At 37.5% G+C, this 21270-nt stretch overlaps 1 protein-coding gene across 2 annotated transcripts; it reads right to left on the reverse strand.

Annotated features, from left to right (window-relative positions):
- Positions 1 to 6553: 6553 nt before the first annotated feature.
- Positions 6554 to 20146, reverse strand: LOC140331037 (protein-lysine methyltransferase METTL21E-like). 2 transcript variants are annotated; one of them, XM_072411744.1, is made up of 5 exons: positions 19701 to 20146; positions 14936 to 15002; positions 12208 to 12368; positions 9755 to 9872; positions 6554 to 8751 (listed from the first exon to the last, which is right to left on the reverse strand). In XM_072411744.1, exons 2-5 carry the CDS (start codon positions 14949 to 14951, stop codon positions 8339 to 8341), a joined length of 708 nt encoding a protein of 235 aa, XP_072267845.1. In that variant the 5' UTR covers positions 14952 to 15002; positions 19701 to 20146; the 3' UTR covers positions 6554 to 8338. The 2 variants fall into 2 exon arrangements, with proteins under 2 accessions (XP_072267845.1, XP_072267837.1); XM_072411736.1 differs by lacking the exon at positions 19701 to 20146 and adding an exon at positions 15929 to 16176 and having other exon boundaries at positions 6562 to 8751.
- Between the last annotated feature and the right edge of the window lie 1124 nt (positions 20147 to 21270).

Here is a 21270-nt window from a genome sequence, read left to right on the forward strand (position 1 = left end):
ATCAACAGAAAGTAAATAGGAGGCCTTCTTAGTTGCTAATTTACATATAACCTTTTTTTGTGCCACTATCACGGCATCACTTTAAATGTCAGTATTTAATACACCCTTTAATAGGGATCTATCTACACGCTTCTTAAATAGTCTAATACAGATTTTAATAGTATAGGAGATGCTACCAAGCTTCAAAAGCTCACTTTACAGCTTGAAAGATTGAACTTCTTTTTGACACAGCTCATAAACCTACTGGTTGTGTCATAGTGGGGAGCAAGTATACCTCCAAATTTTCCTTCATTCCACAGCTCAGTCCCAGTTTTTTCATTTAGGTACTGCTGGTCCTTGTTGGTTCCCTTCAGTTAACCTAGAAGCCATTCTTCAGTTTGAGGTGCCACACTGGGGCACACCGCAGGAGAAGACAGGCAAGACACAACAATGCTCAAACCAGCACCCAGAGCTTGGATGTGCATCCTCAATTATTACACATGCACTTCCCCTCTCCTCAATATGGAACAAAAGACTGAAACAATTACTAACAACAATTAACAAGTGTGAGGACATAACTTAAGGCTATAAAAAAGCTACTTTTATGTATTATCAATAAAAGTGAAAAGATAAAGAGAGGCTTTTAAAGGCACAATATTTGTAAAGATTAAAACAATGGCTTTATTTCTAGTTAGATTATTCTAATTGCAGTGATTCATAGATTCAAAACAATCATATAAAACATATCATATTCATACTTTGTTCAAGAGGGAAAAACATGAACAGCTCAAGAACTACTTATGATTTTTTGTACTCACAAATTTTTGAGTTCCCAGGATCATATAACAAGTCTCGTTCCCGATGTGTTTCACCTAACTTGGTTTCATCAGGATATATTAGAGCTTACTATAATATTCAGAAAAAGGAATATTTATCAATGATTGTTTTATCCCAATAGTTAGATAATAAACCAGGGTTCCCAAACAGTCGATCGCAAAGGCAAGGCGAGTCAATCGCGAAGCACTGCCTTACCCCTCCATCTATAGAGATGCTGGGGATGTCTTTCAGTGCGTGAGAAGGCTCGTGTAACAGTGACTATTAGGGCAGTCTGAGGTGAGCAGTGCTGGGCGGCAAAGTCAGTTCAGGCTCGGGGTCAGGGTTCAATCACAGAGATACCTTTGTACAGATTATCAGTTCTTTTACTTGTGCAGCACATCATTCTCCTATGACAGGTGAACTGTAGCTTTCCTGGCACTATAGTCTTGTAGTGCAATGTCTGTGCAATGTTCTGCCATTCAATGTATCATTGGCTTCAGTCACTGCTGTGTCATACTCTGTATATAAATAAATAAATATATGTTTAGCATTTTTATTGTTGATAGATCATTTTGACTTTGGTCATTTTAAAAGTAGCTTGCAAGCCAGGGGTGTGGGCACCCCTGTATTTCAAGGTTAATATCTTCCAAGTTTATATGCTTGGAAAATGGCTTTCAAATATGCAATTATGAATATAGCCTTAACTTATTTTTGGTTTGGCAAAATGAGTAAACAAGTCTCCCAATAGTCATTCACATGCATACAAATTAATTTTTCTGTTTTCTTCATGATTCTGTATTCCGTAAAGTGGAACTGTATCCAGTATTTTCTTAAAGACATGGCTGTTCAACAACAAATCAATCATCAGCAAAGAATCTGAGAAGCTGTCGCTCTATACTTTGGCGTGGCTTTACTCACTCATAAATACAACTTGGTGTCAATGTGAAGAACCTATAAGAACCACATTTCTATTATAGGGCCAATACCAGCTTCTGAGTCTAAAATTGGTTTTTGTTTTCCACAGTATATCAATATATTGATTGATGATTGATAATAGAATATCAATATATGAATTAAAAATTATTGGGCAAGCAGAGTGAAATGAATGAACAGGCACATTTTATTGTGTCTTTAAATTTCCTTTTTTTCTGTATATCAGAGTTATCTGGGTTCTGTCTGAATAAAAGCTCTAACATTCTCTAATGATGTAATGTTTTTGTTGAAAAAGTCAACAGTTTTTATGAAGTGTCCTTACTTTTTTCACATTACTGTAATTTACAGGTTATTTCCAATATTGTGTGTGTTTAAAGACATTTAGGCTTAACCACTATGGAAATAAACATACTAGCAACCTGCATATTCCAGATAGAACCAACCATATATGCATGGTTGAACCAGGGGAAGTCCAAAAAAACCCTATGAATAATTATATTAATTACACCTTGGGGGGGGGGGGATCCTTCCTGATCCTATGAGGCAATATATATTATGCTATTTATTTCAAGTTTTATGAAATTAACCCTGCATCAATTTCATATTAAGATATGAAATGTGACTACTAATTGAAGCAAGCACAATCTAGCTAAATATCTATGTATCCCTAACACTGACCGTTAAGTAGTTGAACACATGTTTTTAGAATGCTGAAAATATGCAGCAAGGTTGTTGAGCAGGGTAGCCAGATAAAGTGTCATATAGTGCTCCTCAAGTAATGACCTCTCTTTGACCAAAGCCCATGTCACCCAAAGACATCACCCAGCTGGATAGTTTACAACAACGTCAGTTTCTTAAAACAAATCTTTCCACAACATGTTGCACAGGGGGAAAAGAGATACTTAGTAAACAGAATGTGTGCTATGTATACAGTATGTACTGTATAAGAGACTTTTGCATCATTTCAGTGGTCTGAGAAGTGTAGTTCTGAACTCAATACAATTTAATATATGGCTTTTTGTTTTTCAATCTCTAAAGGTAAACTTTCTGATTAAGAACAGGTGCTATAAAAGTTGTCACGCTGTGAAGATGGCTGGAAAGTGTATAAATTGTATCAAAGAGGAACAGTTACACTTTCCTAATAGGTTTATAGAATAGGCCCTTGAGAGTTCCAAAAGACAGTCAACATCAACCTGCCGACAGTTGCCTCTTGATATTCTTTGCTACAGAAGATGATGGATGGTTCCATTGCAGACTCTGACACTTTCATGTTTGTAATGGTGAACCCATGTTGCATCACCAGTGAATATCTGCTGCCAAAAGTTGTCACCTTCTTCTTCTTCAGGATCTATATGCTCTGGAGACTAGACATAAACGCGGCCACTCCCCAGACACAGAGGCACAATTAGTGGAACTGAGAGGGAGAATAAATATGCAGTCTTGTTTCCAAGCAAAGTCCCAACTAGACAAATGCAGGGCGTTTTTCTATGAATATAATAAACAAATGTGGGAAAGCTCTAGCGCGTGCCATAAGAGTCAAAGGGGCCTGTGCCTTTATTCCTTGCATCCGGTCGAGTGCTGGTACCCTTCTGCATCGTTCTCAGGATATAAATGATGCCTTTCAGGAATTCTACTCCAAACTCTATAATTTAAGGGGAAATCCTGAGACGAGTTCCTTAGACACAGTTAGGACAAAAATACAGGAATACTTAGCGGCCTCCGGCATCCCTAAGATTCCGGAAAGGACAAAAATACAGGAATACTTAGCGGCCTCCGGCATCCCTAAGATTCCGGAAGAGGCTCTGACAGCTTTAGATGCTCCTATTACTTCAGCGCAGTTACAAGCAGCTGTAACAAAAGCACCGACGGGTAAGGCCCCAGGCCCCGATGGGTTTACCCTAGCCTATTATAAGCGTTTTTTTCCTCAACTCTCTGGCCCCTTTTTGACGGGCTTCAACGCACTTTCTCAGGAACACCCGCCACCTGCTGACTCCTCTAGGGCCCATATCACAGTCATCCTGAAAGCAGACAAAGATGCTACGTTGTGTGCAAACTATCGCCCGATATCGCTATTGAATTGTGATACCAAGCTTTTTTCTAGCATTCTGGCGCGAAGGCTAAGACCCATCCTTCAACGCCTTATCCATTCAGACCAGAGTGGTTTCCTCCCATTTAGGGAGGCAAGGGATAACACTACTCACACGCTAAACTTAATCCACCACGTGACTGTACACAAAATTCCTTCAATGATCTTCTCGGCAGACGCCGAAAAAGCATTCGATCGCGTAAACTGGACCTATATGCACCAAGTCCCTGATTTTATAGGCATTCCTAGCAAGCTGTCTACGTGGATACAGGCCCTCTATAGGAACCCTACCGCTTCTGTTTGAGTCAATGGACTTCTTTCTCGTCCGCTCTCTATTGCAAATGGTACAAGGCAGGGATGCCCATTGTCTCCCTTACTCTTTATTCTGCTCCTTGAACCCTTACTAGGCCATATTCGCAAGAATTCAGATATTAAGGGTGTTAGGGTAGGTTCCATTGAACACAAAGTGGCTGCATATGCGGACGATCTCCTCTTCTATATTACTGTTCCCCAGGTGACCCTCCCCAATTTATTACTGGAGTTGCGTCGTTATGCTCAGCTCTCTGACTATAAAATCAATCTCCAAAAATCAGAGGTATTGGACATTAACCTACCACCTGAGATACGGAAAGCGTTAGCACCCTCCTTCCCGTTTAAAAGGGCTCGAGGTTTTGTCAGATACCTGGGCACTAATATCCCTGCTGACCTTAGAAGAGTAGTAGAATTGAACTTTGTACCACTACTTAACGTTATACACATCGATCTCCAGCGATGCCGACAACAGACCTTTGCTTGGTTTGGCCGATGCAATATCTTAAAAATGAACATCATGCCACGTCTTCTCTACTTACTGCAAACGTTACCTGTACGTATTCCTCCTCATTTGCTTCATAAAATTCGCTCTGAATTCCTGAGATTTGTTTGGAACACAGAAACACCTCGCTTTAACAAATTCATTCTCCGACTTCCAAAGGATTAAGGGGGGATGGCTTTCCCGGACCCAATACTGTACCACAGGGCAGTACATCTGACCCGTTTGGTAGACTGGTGTAAACACGCCAGCTTTAAGGGATGGGTGACCTTAGAGGACACGCAGTCCCCTGTAATTGCTAAGTGTAGCGGCATGGTCCCCAGTTGAGGACACGGCTGCCCTACGCCGGCACACTCTGATAGGTGAGACGCTTAGAGTGGTGGCACGATATTTCCGCACGGAAGGAATTACTGTGTTCCCCTCCCCTATGTCCCCCATTCTAGCTCACCCCAAGTTCCCGACTAGCAGGAGAGACCCCGTATATAGGATCTGGATTGAGAGCGGTGTTTATCGGGCTATCCATTTCTTGCACCATTCCCTCTGGTCCACTACGGACCAGCTTCAAGTAGACTACTCCCTTCCAAGTCTGGATAACTGGAGAAAAATTCAATTTCAACATTTTATTAGGTCACTGCCACCGGCACAGGATTTTGGCCGCCCCCTTGGCATGCTAGAGAGTATATGTGTAAATGGCGAACCCTTGAGAGGAGTGCTTTCCCATACGTATAAAATACATAATGGCCCAGGACCCTTCAACGCCATATTTTGTCACTAAATGGGAGAGAGATCTAGGTATTAAATTTACCAGAGATCAAATAGAGTGTATGTTATATTACGGGCACAAAGCCTCTATCAGCAATCGTTATCAGGAGACTAATTACAAAGTGCTTACCAGGTGGTAAAGAACCCCTGATTGGCTGGTGAAACTCTTTCCACACACTTGTTACACATATTTTGGACCTGCCCTAGTCTAGCTTCATCCTGGGCGGCTGTTGCTGATATTGTGCAAAAGCTGACAGAGGTGTGGATACGGGATAAACCAGAGCTTGTTCTGCTTCATGTATCAACAATGTCGAGGAAATGCTATAAAAGGTCGCTGCTGCGCCATTTGTTAAATGCAGCCAAGGCCTGCATCCCCCCGCTGTGGAGACAAACTGCTCCGCTTACTGTGCAGCAATGGTTGACCAGGGTAAACGATATTCAATATATGGAGGAGCTTGTGAGTGCAGGGGACCATTCTACACGTAGACCTATACGTACCTGGTATTATTGGGACGAATTTAAGACCACTGCAGATTATTTGCGGCTACTCCCCCCACTACCGTGAGATTATGGCGCCTCCACTGCTTATCCAGCCCTGCCCCCCCTCCCTCCCACCCTCCTTTTCTTTTTATGTCCCTTGTCAGCCCCTTCCCCCCATTTTTTTTCTTCTTCTCCTCTTTTTTTCTTTCTCCCCTCTCCTTTTCAATATTTCTTAATATAATATCAGTAACCAATGAAACATAATAGAAGATTGCCTACTGCTATAACGGGAATGTTATTGTGTGCATATGAACCTTTTTTTTTCTTTCTTCCTTTTGTCATAACGTGGCATGCTATCTGTTATCTTTAAATTATTAGATATTTTGTTTTTATTGGTTGCTAATAAAAATAAAAAAAAAACAAAAAAAAAAAAAACCTGACACTGGAATTGCAATATCTCACTCCTATAAGCATAAATGGGAAACTACCATAGGCGGTTCTATACTGAGATATGGCAAATAATCTGGGACTGTGCCCCCAAAAGCTCTTGGTGTACCATATACCATGAAAATATATACTAAATGATGTTTTGGTATTACACACCTGAGTGACTAGATCTAGCAATCTATGCTGGAGATGTGGGAGAAAGGTAGGAACGTTGTTACACATTTTCTGGAATTGTCCACTCATCACCCTAGTCTGAGGGACAGTAGAAAAGCTCCTCTACTCGGTATGTTCGGTTTCGATTCATAGGGACCCACTTACACATTTTCTTGGTCTTCCCAATAAAGGTATGTTGAAAATACAAACTAAGTTATTAGCCCATATACTAACTGTCGCAAAGTGTTTATTTGCGTTGGGGTGAAAAACTACATGCCCTCTCACGGAACATGATCTCATCAAGTGCATACAGGATTTAAGGCTAACAGAATTATTAACAGGCAGGATACATAAACCTTTAGAGAAACATTGGGCTGCATGGGACCTGTACCAACCTACAGGCCCCTGATTAATACCTGCACACAAAGAAAAGTCCTCGTAGAAAAGTGAATAGGATACCAACCCTCCAATCACATGGATGTTGACCATCCTTTACTTTCCTTCTACCCACCCCCCTTTGTAATGTTTATGTTTTATTCCCCTCCTCCTCAAGTTCTCAATGCAGTTAAACCATTAAAGAATTGTTTTTTTGTCTGGGTTTTGTGTACTAGGGATAAAAAAGATATGAGATGTTATGTACACGAGAAATTTATGGTCTTGTCATGATAAAATGTTGTTTTAATGTTGATTTGCTAAAGAATACCGTAACTAGATAAAAAATCACTGCTGTTATATATATATATATATATATATATAGATATATATGTTATAGATATATATGAACACTCTTGTATACAAAATCTTGACAGATTGTTTATTTTACTGTTTTTTGAACCAGAACTTTGGGAAAAATGTTGTTCTTTTATATAATCGTGTGTTATTTAAGTTCTTTCCCCTTCTTTTTAATCTTTTTTTGTTATTGTTATGTACTATTTCTTTAAAAATTTTCAATAAAAATTTACATTAAAAAAAAACAAGAAACACCTATCAGTCTGTGGACCTTCAAATTATAGGACATTGTAACTGTTATGTCACGGGTTGTCATGGGTTTACTTACATTGCTGTTGTTTGTACTGTGGCCAAGGCCAAGTGTAGTGAAAGCTTTGTATATACTGTATTGATTATTAGCTCTCGGCTTGGCAAAAAATGCAGCTGTATGCAAATGTATAGTAAAGTAAAAATACATTTTACATTGCTAGTTCTATCTAGTGAATAGTATACACATTACAGCATAGTAATGTATAGTAAAACCAATATAGAATTTAACGAGTATAAACACTAGGCATGTGTAGCATATATTCTGTGTGCTATGCATAACATTTTACAGTGCAGTAAATACTAGGTTTACGATCCCTGTGAAAGCCATATACAGTGCTATGCAAATATTAGCATATAAAGTTACACATACCAAGAAGTCAATAATTCACTTTGAGACGTAATATGTACAATACATTCCGTCAACTGCTTTGTGCAGGAAAAACAATGCTTGTCAAATTGAATTTCAGCTTGTCACCTGGCCTAAAATTATAATTTTGATATAGAGACCCTATTATTGGTGGCTGTGCCAGTTTTCTTTAAATGGGTTGTCAGGTTTCAGTGGAAAAAAATACTATCATAAAAATGATAAAATTAGAATTCTGATATAGACAGTTCTCTATATTAGTAACATATTCAAATATTTTGTGACACCAAATTAACAATAACATTTTTATCAATGTTTTATAAAATATTTCATCTCAGGTTTTAATGCAGCTAATTTTAAGGGATCTTATGTTTAGCAGTCTTTTATGAATGATAAATACCTAGAAATGCCATATTTCTATTTATATAATATATAGGATATTAGATCAATCCATATATTAGATACATCTTTATTTAGTTAAGTTACATCTTCTTCTTGCCTTGTAAAGTATTATGCTTAGACTTGGCAGATCATAGATAACCTCCATATCAAAGTGTTTTTGAAAGTTATTAAAAAATGTGTTTTGTAGGAGTGTATTCTCCTTTCTGAATCGCATGGCCCACAGTATAGTAGTCTTTTCTCGGCACAAATGATCAAATGTTACCAGAAGTTCATTCAGGTACGGGTGGTTGTACACGACGTCTGCAGCAAGAATGTAGTCATAGTTTAAGGAGGATTTTGGAAATTTTTCCTCCAGATTGGATCCCCAGGTTAGTTCTTTAACTTGTGGTGAATGTTTGCATTTCAGTTTTGTATTTCGAACAACATTAAATTGCAAGTTTCCAATCAGGTCCTGCAGGTCTGTAGCTATGACTTTTGCTCCTGCAAATAAAAAAATGTATGTGTAAGTAATGTAAGCAGGACCCATGCATGTTCCATCACAAGTCCATGCAAAATCCACTCTTATGGGGGATAAACCTTTACTTTTATATATAACTTTTACACTCATTAAAGCTGAAGTTCATCCATCCTAAGATTTATAGAGCCCTATCACACAGCAGTCAGGTGGTTGACAATACTTACAGTTATTATTATTATTAATAATTATTATTAAATCATTATTATTAATAATAATAATAATAATAATAACAAGAACAACAATTATAATAATAATAAGTATTTATAAATCACCAACATATTACGCAGCACAGTACATTAAATAGAACCTGTTTACACCATCGATTTGTGCTAATGTATCTACCTGAGGATATGCAAAGCATGCTACTGATGCATGCTTGGTGCAATGTGCTGCATTTTCATGCATATTAGATAGCACTCAGCACATCTACACAATGGACTTGTGATACAGTTAGCCACAGCACATTGCTATGCAACATACAATACTTTTTGCTGAGACCAGTACTAAAATTATTGAAGTTTTATTTACTTTGTTGGGGGCCCATTCAAAATTATGCTTTACTGCAACATAACTTGATGTGAATGGGTTCTAAAGAAATATATTAATGTTCTCTCCACCCCGGCTTTCTGACTGGACAGTAAATGACCCTCAGTAGATGTGACGTTAGCCTTCAATGTACTCTGCACTCTGCTCCTGACAGCCACTCTTCTACTAACCAATGTTCCTTTTCTAACAATGTTTTTTCTAAAGATCCCCCTCACGTGTATCAGTATAAATGACTTCCAGGACATTTCCCTATGAAGAATTAATTTCAAGGTTTTTCTATACAGTATTTCTTTTATTTACAGGAGGTTTATTGGAAATGTATGGGCAACCTAATTGGCCACTAATTAAGCAGTATTAGTTTTTAAAAATCAGATTGCTACAAACATAACAACTGTAATTTACAAAGGAAGTCATACTTACCTAGTAAACTAGCTACGATAGAGACTAATCCAGTTCCAGATCCTATTTCAATAATGTGTTTGTCCTCTAAACCCAACTGCTTTCCATGGTTTTCCAAAAAGTAACAAAGAACAAGTGCCTGTAGATGAAGAATATTGGTTAAAATTACAAAACATACTGAAGTGTATGATATATTTCTATGGTATACTGACAACAAGAATACAAATGTTAACATAGTAAAAAATCCAAGTGACTCATCACATCACTCATCACTCTTCACATTTTTTATGTATTTGTTTTAATGTTTTCTTGCTGCAAATTTCCTTGTTTTTATTTAAGTATATCACCTTCATTTGTAGTAACTGTAAATAAAGATCTAAAGTTTAGTCATTTAAATATATTGGTATAATTGTCAACATTTTTATGGGGGCATACTTACTTTTTTCACATGTCTGTATAGTATAGAACATAGGGGTAGAGGACCCACTGCTGAATTCAACAATATGAGGTTTGTGTATTAAATAACAAGACTGATATAATAACTCACTTCTGTGTATTTACATGACAGTTTGAATGCTTGTCCTCTTCAATATACTCTCCATTCACAATCATACACTGATTCAGTCCTGTTTTACACTGGTTGAAGCTGTGGAGCAGATCGGTTTCTGTCAGCTGTCTACTGTTTCTATTGACTCAAAGCATGTTCCCTTGAATTTTTCTACCTTTTAAATTTAGGGGGGAAAATTCACAAGGTGCCAAATCTGGTGATAATGGAGGATGTTCCAGTATAGTAATAGCTTGCTGGTCAAAAACTGTTTCACAGAAAGTGCCGTGTGAGAAGGAACATTGTCCTCATGAAGAATGAAACCATTTTCACACATTTCTGGCCATCTTTTTCCTGTCTCTTTCTCTTTTTTAAAATATGTTGGTTCACGGTTGTGCCTTCTGAAATCCATTCTGCCAAAATTACACCCTTCATATCAAAAAAACACAATGAACAGCATGGCTTTGAATTTGGACTTGATTTGAGGTGCTTTTTTTATTTCATTCTTTTTTATTAAAGTTTTGCAGTTTTACAACAGATTGATGTGCTTTTTGATTCTTGGTGATTCCAGTGATTTCAGTGTCCTTTTGGTTCAGGATGATACTGGAAGAACCAGTGATGACTATTTGAAAGAAGGTTCAGCTCCACCTCAAGTTTCTGCAGCATGTCAGGGCAAATGTCCTTGTGGCACTCTTTTTGCTCTGGTGTGACATTTTACTAAAATTTCAAATTGACGCGTTGTTCAAATTTTAAACATCATGATTTCAGCACAACTGCATTAAAGTCATCGACAACAAACTAAACAGCAGAGAGTGCCATTGTTTGTTGTGCATGTTTGGACAAATTTTACCACCTGGGCGGTTACCCCGAGCCTGGTTGGGGAAAAGAAAACTTGCTGAAAGCGTTTACCCCAAACCAGGTTCGGGGTAGCTAAAAATAGAAAGTGTTACAGTGCAATCTGATTGTCATACAACATTGCCATACAACACTTACCTTGTTCCTGCAGCTTCTACGGAGACGTCTTCTCTCTTCTGTCTTCTCCCGGCGTGTGCAGTGATGATCTTCGGGGTTTTCCCCGGGACAACGGTGCATGCGTCGGTGCGGGCGGGAGGATCAGCAGGAAATTCAAATCATTTTGTATTGGATTCAATACAAAGAAATCTTTATATAATATATATATATTTTATTATATATATAATATGTAGGCTACTGTACATTACATTACACTATACACAATTCTTTTTTAAAGATTTTTTTATAATGTTTTATAAATTTTTTTTTTTTAAGTTTATATTAAATTTATAAAATTTTGACATATTTTGGTGAGTTATGCCTAAGAATTATAGCCTACAATCTAAAATAAATTTCCATGCAAAAAATGTAGCGCTTTTTGCATGGAAGTATGGAAAGCATTAGAACACCCGGCGTTCGCGTACACGTCCCTCGGCGATTCCTGATGATGTCAGTGCATGCGCCTGTCGACAGGGGTCGTAGCGGGAAATTCAAATATTTTGTATTGGATTCAATACAAAGTCCTGTATCCAATCCAATACAAAAAAATACAAAATATATTTATGTGGCTTTGTCTATAGGTATGTGACGTTGGACTCTGTTTCAAAATTTACCACACTAGGGGGGTGTTTTAGAAAAATATATTACTATACAGTATACCGAATTATTGCATTTTCAGTATTTTTTATTTATTTATGCATGCTTTTGGAACAGAAATCCAGACATCAGTGAAACGCCCAGGTGGTTAAACATCCATGGCGGGTACTCATAATCATCACACTTTAAGAGAAAGAAACACTATTGTCTATTGTTATTTATTAGACAGACCTCATATATACAACACATTGGATAATTTAACCAGCATGCTTCAACCTAAAATTTAAATATGTTATGTATGGGCTGAAGGTTTCATACTTACTGAAGGCCACACTGTTGCACCAAAGAGGTCAGTGGATTCTACTATTTTTATCTCATGTCCCACAAAGTTGAATCCTTCCCAAGCTACACTTGTAAGGTGTGATGGTACAAAACGCCGCTCCATGATTTTGGACGCTATCCATTCATCTTTATTATGATCCTCTACAATCAAATGGAGATAATGAAACACATAGACGCCCTACCTTTATTTTTTTTATAGAAGTGTATTATTTAGCACAGTCATTTTATTATTGAATCACAGAATACATACACAGCAAACACATTTGTATAGTACACAACTTTACCTGCTGACACTACAGGTTTCTCCTTTTTTATTGGGGTGAACACCAGCTCCAAAACCTAAAGCACAGTGGTTACCCTATGCTTTTATCAAATTTGCAGTCAATGAACCTTACTGGTTGATTGACAGCTACTCTAACCATTTAATAACCCAGACTGGGACTTTCTGTAAGTTTCTCTTTTGCTGGACACCTTAGCTTGTTAAAGAAAATATAACAGGTTTAGTGGCAGGATCAAGGGCAATGAACAGTAGCATCAGAGGGTAAAAAACAAAGTCTGCTTTGTCATTTCTATTGACAGACTATACCATATATGTAAATATTTATTTTGTCCAAAAGAAAAGCAGTTTTATTTAGAACTGCACTGGAAACTGACCTGCAGACGTCTCCTAGGACCACCACCTGCTTTTTAAATAAAAAGAAGCATTCAGTGATGGGCACCTAACGGATTACTGTGTGAAAGTGGTGTTTTGTTTGTTTTTGCACAGACGAAATAGGAATTTCAAGAGGTTAGAGAATTTTGTTGGCTTGTTGCTTTAGTTTGACCTAAATAAAGCGACAAAGGCATGTTAATTTGGGGATTTAATCCTTGAACCTCCATGTGGTCACTGACATAAATAATATAGTGATCATATCTTTAGTAACAATTCATCTGTTTCTTGACAAATGAGAGTTGTGGGTAAACAAGGAAAGTTGTGGATGAGAAGAGTGTTATAACATTTGTTCAACAAGCATACGGCAATGTTTAAAATTTTATGTTTGGTAATCATTATTTGTTATTATATTTAGGTAAATATCACAGATCACATTTGTTCAGAAATCTAGAAAATCCCTAGGGGGTCTAAATATAAAACAGGGAATCTGACATTCTGCCATTGAAACACATGTCCCTGGAAAATTTCCAAGAGGGAATGTTTGATGGCACCCAGGTTTGAATCTCAGTCAGGACACTATCTGCAAGGATTTTGTAAGTTCTCCCTGTACTTGTGTGGGTTTGTTGGGTTAGCACAAGTTTATTTAATGTCAATTATGTCCCACCAACAATAATGCTTCACCAATATATACTGGTATATGTATACCATACCGTGTTTCCCCGATGATAAGACATCCCCATCAAATAAGCCTACTAATAAATACTAATAAGTATTTTTGTTATATCTAAGTCTTTGTAACTGCATTGTTTTAATTATCTGTCTTTATTATTAAATAGTATAATCTTTCAAGTCTTTGTGTTATTTCTCTTTGTACACTTCAAATTGAACCCATCAATATTTGCATAAACTGTCACAAATTATATCTGTGACATAACAGGGTTTCCTCCCACATCCCAAAAATATTTGCAAACAATTAGCAAATGACTTAAGAAATCCATTCCAGGTTTTCTAGATAACCCAGCTTCACCGAAAAAAGTGTATCCTCTCCAGACTTAGAGAACTTTAATAAATCAGGGCCAAAAGTATGCAAGCTTGCTACATACTTGAGTGTTCATTACATATTTCCAGCATGCATTACATTACTGCAAGAGACAATCCTTCAATGGAAACTTTGAACTTCACATGTCTGTGGAGGACAAAGGTGCTCAGTTGAAAGGATCCTTTCCATCCCTACAGCTGTCATTACACTCATCAGTGCCTGCTTGTCATTATTTTTCATCGTTTGGTCACTATGATCAGTAAAAGTACTTAGCCCCTGTACTGTATACAATTGGTGTGCCTATTAGTCCCATGAATTAGTGGAAGCACTACTGTCATGTCATTCATGTAGACATTTACTTTATTATTGGAGAGGCCTGAGTGCAGAGGGTTCTTTAACTGAATACTGAATAGCATCAGTCAAAGGACTGAAACCTATGAAATGCACATTATTATTGACTTTGAAGGTAAACCTACTCTTACAGCATTGCCACTACAAAGAATAATCATTTTACCTAATGTATCCCTCCTTTAGCAGCTGGACATTTCTCCTCTCTCTGATGCTCCCAGTTGTGTTTCAATTCTTCTTTAAGGTTTTATTATTTTTTATAATCATATATTAGAAAAGGTAAAGGTGAGTAAAGGTAATTTTCCTAAATTTTGTTAAAGGGTTGGTAAATTTACAAGTGCCAACAAGAGAACTGTCCCCTGAAGGAGCTCAGATATGCAGACCAGGCTCCTCTAACCACACAACTTCGGGAGGGATTTAGAGGTGACCTAACACCTTCTCCATATTGGAATGTGGAAGACGTCACATAACCATGTCAAGATCATTGGAGAACTCCTTGTCCCTGGTCTTTGGGGCAGCAGGCAGATTTATTCTGAGCAGATTTCTATTTCCATTAAGGTACTGGGGGTCCATAGTAAAACAAGTTTAGTTTTGATAATAAATTTTTAATAATTCAGAGAATTCTCATTCTGAATGATTCGCAAAAAAAGATATAAATATATATCTTACCTTTATCCTCGCTCATTTTGATGTTACTGAAGATAGTATCTCCTATTTTGTAACCTAATTGTCACAGCTATAAAACAATAAAATAACTGTTTCAGAAGTTTGATATTTTAAACACGAAATTTAATCTGTTTATAATTTCATCAGCCTAAATTTTGCCTTCGTTACCCACCCATCAACATACTTTTTTTTCATTATAATAAATTTCCTTATACTCAGTGATGTCAACACTAGGTCCCTGTGCTTTCCCATTCCATTCAGGCATATTATGGGTGGTTGGAGTTGCCAGCATGGGGGTATATATAGCTGAAAATATAACAACACTCTGTCTCAGTATCACTCTCAGAGTAGTAAGCTAGTTGTGGGTTTCAGGTATACAAAGCTCAATATGCCTTTATAGGTAAAACAACCCTTGTTAATTTCCACACGGGATATTAGGTCTTCATGATTAAAAGAAATAAAATCATAAAATATACCAGTGTTGAGCCAGGAACAGTAAGTAAGACAAAGTAAAGATGTGGAATTTATTATAATTTAAAAATTAAAATTTGTAAAATTTTTCTAGTATTTGGGATCTTTATTTTCATACATTTACAATGCAAAAAAAGTCAAGCCACCTAAAAAATATAAATACAATTTAAATGCGGAAATGTCTCTTTTCAAGACGCAGTGCACAATTCTGGTCAATGCCAACAACCGACAATGACATCAGTTGACAGCAGTTTCCTTATAGTTCGAGGCCTTTGCATTTACCAGCATGTTTTTTAACATTGGAATAATAACCAATAAAAAGAGCATCAGTAAAACACTAGTAAAAAAAGGAACAAACATAACAATTTTCATGTTATAACTGAAATGTTTGACTTGTTACAATAATTAACATTTCACAGCCAATCACCTGTTTCCCCTCGTCAGGATTATGTGACCTACTAAAAGCTGTACAGAACAGAGCAATTTCAAGTTTGTGACAGATAAATAGTATGACAGTGACATTACCTTGCACTTGGAGCCAAGATAACAAAATATTCCTTATGGGGGTGTCAAGATAACAAAATATTCCTTGTTGTAAAACACTTTAAACTTTGGAAGTTCCTTCCAGGGGCAGCGTAGTCTTAGTGTAAGTTACACACTGGTAATGTCACAGTGATGTTTTCCCTACAAGGACAAGACTGAATGAATCCTGACACTGACAGCTGCGACACAAACGTCCTATCACTACATTCCCAAAAAGGCGTGTGAAGTTCTGCTCAAGGCAGCTTATACCGAGCTCAGAAGGAAAGAGACATCTCCTAATGCACAGAACTCATCTTCTTTTACTGACACAGATGTGTTACAATTGCTAATTATAGGTAAATGCAAATCAGAGTATTCATTTTACTAATTTAGGGGTTTTAAAGTAAAGCAAAGTAAAAAAAAATGCCTTAAAATTACCTTTCAAAAAAGATTATTTCTGTAGAGCATTCTAAGGAAAAGATATATATATATATATATATATATATATATATATATATATATATATATATATCACCAAAATTGCTGGAGGTATGGGGGGGTTTAGCAGTATAGCGGAACCCATGGAAACATCTCCCAAGTGATTCTTTTTAAGAAAGGTATGTTTTCCATAAATGAAAGTTAACATTTAGTATTGTCACTAAACATGCTTGGGTGTTTAGTTGAAAGTTATTTTGCTTCACAATACTTTGTAAGTCAGTTTGCAATGATGTGATATTTTTGTTAACAAATTCAACTTAAAAAAAAATCTGCAGGACTGCTAAACCTGTCTTTATTTATAAAATAGTAGAATACCCCCTTTAATGAAGGAGGGGGGCAGTAAGCGTTTGGCCTTACTATTCTGTCCATGCCAGGCCAATATGATAAGCCGGGAAAAGACAGATACAGTGAATGTAGCCCGCTTCTTTGTTTTCACACTAGACCCCAAAGCTTTCCAAGTAATGGGTGCCATGTTTAGAGGAAAAGCCTCCTCGACCACAATCTGTCTCTAGAGTTATTGGGGGGGCCTACTAAAATGTTGAAGCCCCTTTAAATAAGGATGCTAACCCTTTAAGAATGAACAGAGGTAGCAAGATTATCTTTTACCAATCCCCCAAAAACCAGCACACTAAAATCCTAAATATGTCTACTGTTTACAATTGCAGCTGAGACAGTCATGTCAATGGCTCATGCAGTAAATGAATAACCCATTGACAATTTTAGGCACCGCTGATTCTGTAATTATAAGCAAACCAATGATGTATTTACATAGCGGCAACAGACATCTCCTTTCCTCTCCCTAGCAATTTTAGTTCAGAGGCTTTGCCATTCATTTAGGAAGTTCTTGGCCATAGGCTTTGATTAATTTTTATGAATTGTTCACAGTTTCATAAAAATATGCTGTTTTTGCAATAATACTCTCTAACGCTCTAAGTTATGCTCATCGTTACTCAGAAGTAGAGATAAAGTTCCTATTTGATGCTACTCTGGGATTGTGGTGAATCTTACACTTTGTTTCAGTTTATTTTAAAAGAAGAATGTCAAGTATGTATCATAAAGCCCCTTAGGTTGCTAGTTAGTCGAAAGAAAAAATACTCCAGTAGCAGGTGTATGGAAAAAAAGGCCTGTAGTGAATGAGGAGAAATGTCCTTTAGTGAGTGGTCTCTGGCAATCTGAAGGGCAGAGTTTCACACTAGGACACATTTAAAATGCATTAGGTAAGGAATACTTCAGCCTATTGCAGCTTTGGAATCCACACACTTTGTATCATTACAGACTTGTCAGTTGGCACTTTGTATCTGTGTCTGTGTGTTGGCGAAGTACAAAGCCTAACTGTACTATTTATGACATGGTTGGTTGTATGGGCCATTAAAGAGCAAGTTAGTAGAAAGTGATGGCAGTTGGTTAGTTACATAGTGGGTTAGGTTGAAAAAAAAGTCCATCAAGTTCAACCAGAAGGAAAAAAACATATACTTGATAAAAATAACCCTAAGGAAATAGTTGATGAGTTGATGCGAAGGAATGCAAAAGAAAACAAAAACAAACCTGGTTCAATTTGCTCCAACAGGGAAAAAATTGCTTCCTGATCCCATAAGGCATTTGGATGTTCCCTGGATCAACAGTCCCTGTTATCTTTAAAGCCTTAATCCCCAGTTATATTCTGTGCTTCTAGAAAATAGGTGTTTCCTGTATTTATAATATATGTAGATATATAGATGGGTATATGAAGGGATTGAGCTAACTAACCCTCACTACTTTCAAATTCAACTCCATTACAAAAAATGTCGTCCATTGGGTCAGCAGAAAGTAATATAGATCATTCTATGTCTGCCTGGTAAGAACAAGGCAAAAACTACATTGTGCTGTGTGGTTCTGGGAAGAGTATACCAGTTCTACTTGTGAACTCCTTTTCCATAAATTACCTGTATGGCATTTTTGACCTATATACACTACAGACATTTAAGAACTTGTTTACTGCAAAAGCAATAATGTATTACCAACCTAAGATGTAAGTCAATAACTGAAGGCAACAACAGGAATTTTTAAATACTTGTCACTGATCTTAGAGCTATATGTCCTGTTTCACCAGGATGAACACTATGTAAAAGTTAATAATAATATTAACTTGTATTTATAGTTAGTGCCATCATATTATGCAGGGCTTTACAAAGTCCATAGTCATGTCACTAGCTGTCCCTTAAAGAGGCCCACAAGTTAATGTCCCTACATTTTAGGGGCAAAACAACAACCTAACAATTAACCTAACTGCATGTTTAAGGGATGTGGAAAGTGCCCAGAGGAAACCCACACCAAAGCAGGGAGAACATAAAAACTCCTTGCAGATAATGTCCTGGGCAAGATTCAATCCTGTGACCTAGGACTGCAAAAACAAGGATGCTAGCCACTGAGCCAACTGTGTTATGTCTACCTAATACCTTATATCTACATTAAAGTACATTCTCCCATCTCAATTTCACACAAATGGATAAAACTTGAACAAATTACTATGATATTTGTTTATAATTATACCCCCAAGTGTCCATTAATATTATCCCAAAAAATGGACCCTTAGCAAAGTCATGCATGATATTCTAAAAGGGAAAGTTGCTTTTAGGCTGGATCTACACGGACGTTTTTAAAAACCCATGTAAACGTTCCTACTGCATTATTATACGTTTTTATGCACTTCTCTTAGCGTTTTACATCTTGCCTTTAAAACATGGGAAACGTCTATGCCGCGTTTTCCTGTGTTTTTAACGCGTTTACGTTTCAAGTGCTTATGCGGGAAAACAAGGGAAAACACCCCACTGAAATCAATGGAAGCGTTTACCTGCATTTTCCAGCATTAACCCCCACATTTTAATTTTTTAAACGTTGCAAGCAATGTTATAGATAACGCTCATAAGCGTGCCTCAAGGAAATAACCTGGGGTAGATTAGCCCTTTGGAATGCATGGGAATTTCAAACATAGGCTTTTAAAGCCTCAGGTTAAACGCTGGGGAAAACGTCAGTTTAGACTAAGTCTTAAAGCCTTTGCAGTTTTATTTTAAAAGGTCAGCAAAAAAATGTATCCATATGGAACAGCAGGCTACAAACTTCAGTTCAAATGTTGTATTATGAAACATATATATTAAAAATACAATATATCATTTATTTTTTACAGCTGTATTCAAAAAGTATAGTTATGACTTAAAATTAGTACTGCACATATACAAGGGCAAATAAAATGATTACATTTAAATCTTTTCCATTTTTCCATGCCATGCAGAGAGGTTACCTTTCTCAGCATCCCATACACTGAGGTTGTGCATAGCTGAAAGAATTTTAGAGATGTGCTGCAGTCAATGAGCAGTTCCTGGCTTCAATCCTACCCTGTTATTAGCTGCTAATCTGATTTAGTTCTCTTTAGTCCTAGGCACAGTTTCCTGGATGTTCAGCATTTTACCTGCAACTTTACCCAGCTATACTCTTCCTGACTGCCTTTCTGGATACATGGCCTACACCTAACCTTGACCTTCTTGTTTTCCACCTACCCTGACCTTCGACTGTCTTGACCATGACTCTTGCCTGCTGCTTTCCCTAAACTCAGACTGTCTTAATTTTGTGGCTTGCCTCTTATGCTTCTTACTGAGATTTCTATTTACCCAGTACCTAATCTCTGGCCACATTAGAGCTATTTGTTCTATTTACCCCTGGTGGGGAGAGCCTAGGGGCTGCAACCTGATGTTTCCTCTGCAGCAAATTAGTTCAGTGCACTGGCGAAGTCCAGACCTTTGGATTCCTCACCCCATGTAACTCTGTGTCACCTGCCAGGCGGTGTATCCCTAAAAGAGCATAGGCACCACTGATGTCCTTTCTCTTTTGGAATATTAAGCATTGTTTGAGTTTTAGAACATGTAAGTGCATGTCCACTTTAAGCTGTTGGTACAGAATACTTCTGTATTCCCTTTACATGTGACAGAGGCTTCTATGATCTTTCCATGTTTAGGGATTATTAATGCAATATCAGGAAAGAGAAGGTTAAACATTCAAGGGGTTTGCCCACCACTCCCTGAAGTATCACTAAGCCCAAAAATAGCCAAATGTCATCTTTGGTCACTGGTTCCCACTTTATGCCTATTGCAAACCTCTTGCAAAGGTGTGGAGCAGCTAATTGTTGTGCAGCGTACCTGTTTGTCTCAGCAACTATTTTCTCAATAACCTCATTGGTCAGAAACAATTGCAGGTATGCCAAGGGGTTGTTGTGTTCAGCCTCAATTTTCACACCAGGTGCTTCAGTAAATGGGAATTCTGGGGGCACTCCCTTGGGTGCGCACATTACTGACCTCAAACTCAGATTCGTCGCTGTGTTCACTTTCACTGTCACTGTCTAATGACAAGTTTCCTGGTGAATCACTATCGCTGGATTCCACAATTGACTCCAAATCACTATTGTTGCTTTCGAGTTGTTCAAAAACTAGCTCTTGCACTGGCGAGATGCCTTTTGGATGCCATGGATGTGGTCAAGTTTCCCCTATGAAGTCAGGTACGTTCAAGGTCAGAGACAAGTGTTCAAATGAAGAAAAGGCCAAGAAAAGTTCAAGCCAAGGTAAGACCAAGGTCAGGGCTGATAGTGGTCAAATTGTAAATTAGGGCACTGGACAAAGCTGTTCGATGCAATAATAGATGTACTTTAGCATTTATTATATTTTACCTGTGATCAATAATTTAAAAGCGGATTACAATGTAATCTGCTTTTAAATTTCCTGAAAGCCCACACCTCCCCAGCATACCGACGCTTCACACATCACATTTGATGCAGAAGCCGGCCGGGGTTCGATGAGGACGCCGCTGAATTGTGGGACTCA

Source organism: Pyxicephalus adspersus, chromosome 1 (assembly GCF_032062135.1).
Source record: "Pyxicephalus adspersus chromosome 1, UCB_Pads_2.0, whole genome shotgun sequence".
NCBI classification, from domain to species: domain Eukaryota; kingdom Metazoa; phylum Chordata; class Amphibia; order Anura; family Pyxicephalidae; genus Pyxicephalus; species Pyxicephalus adspersus.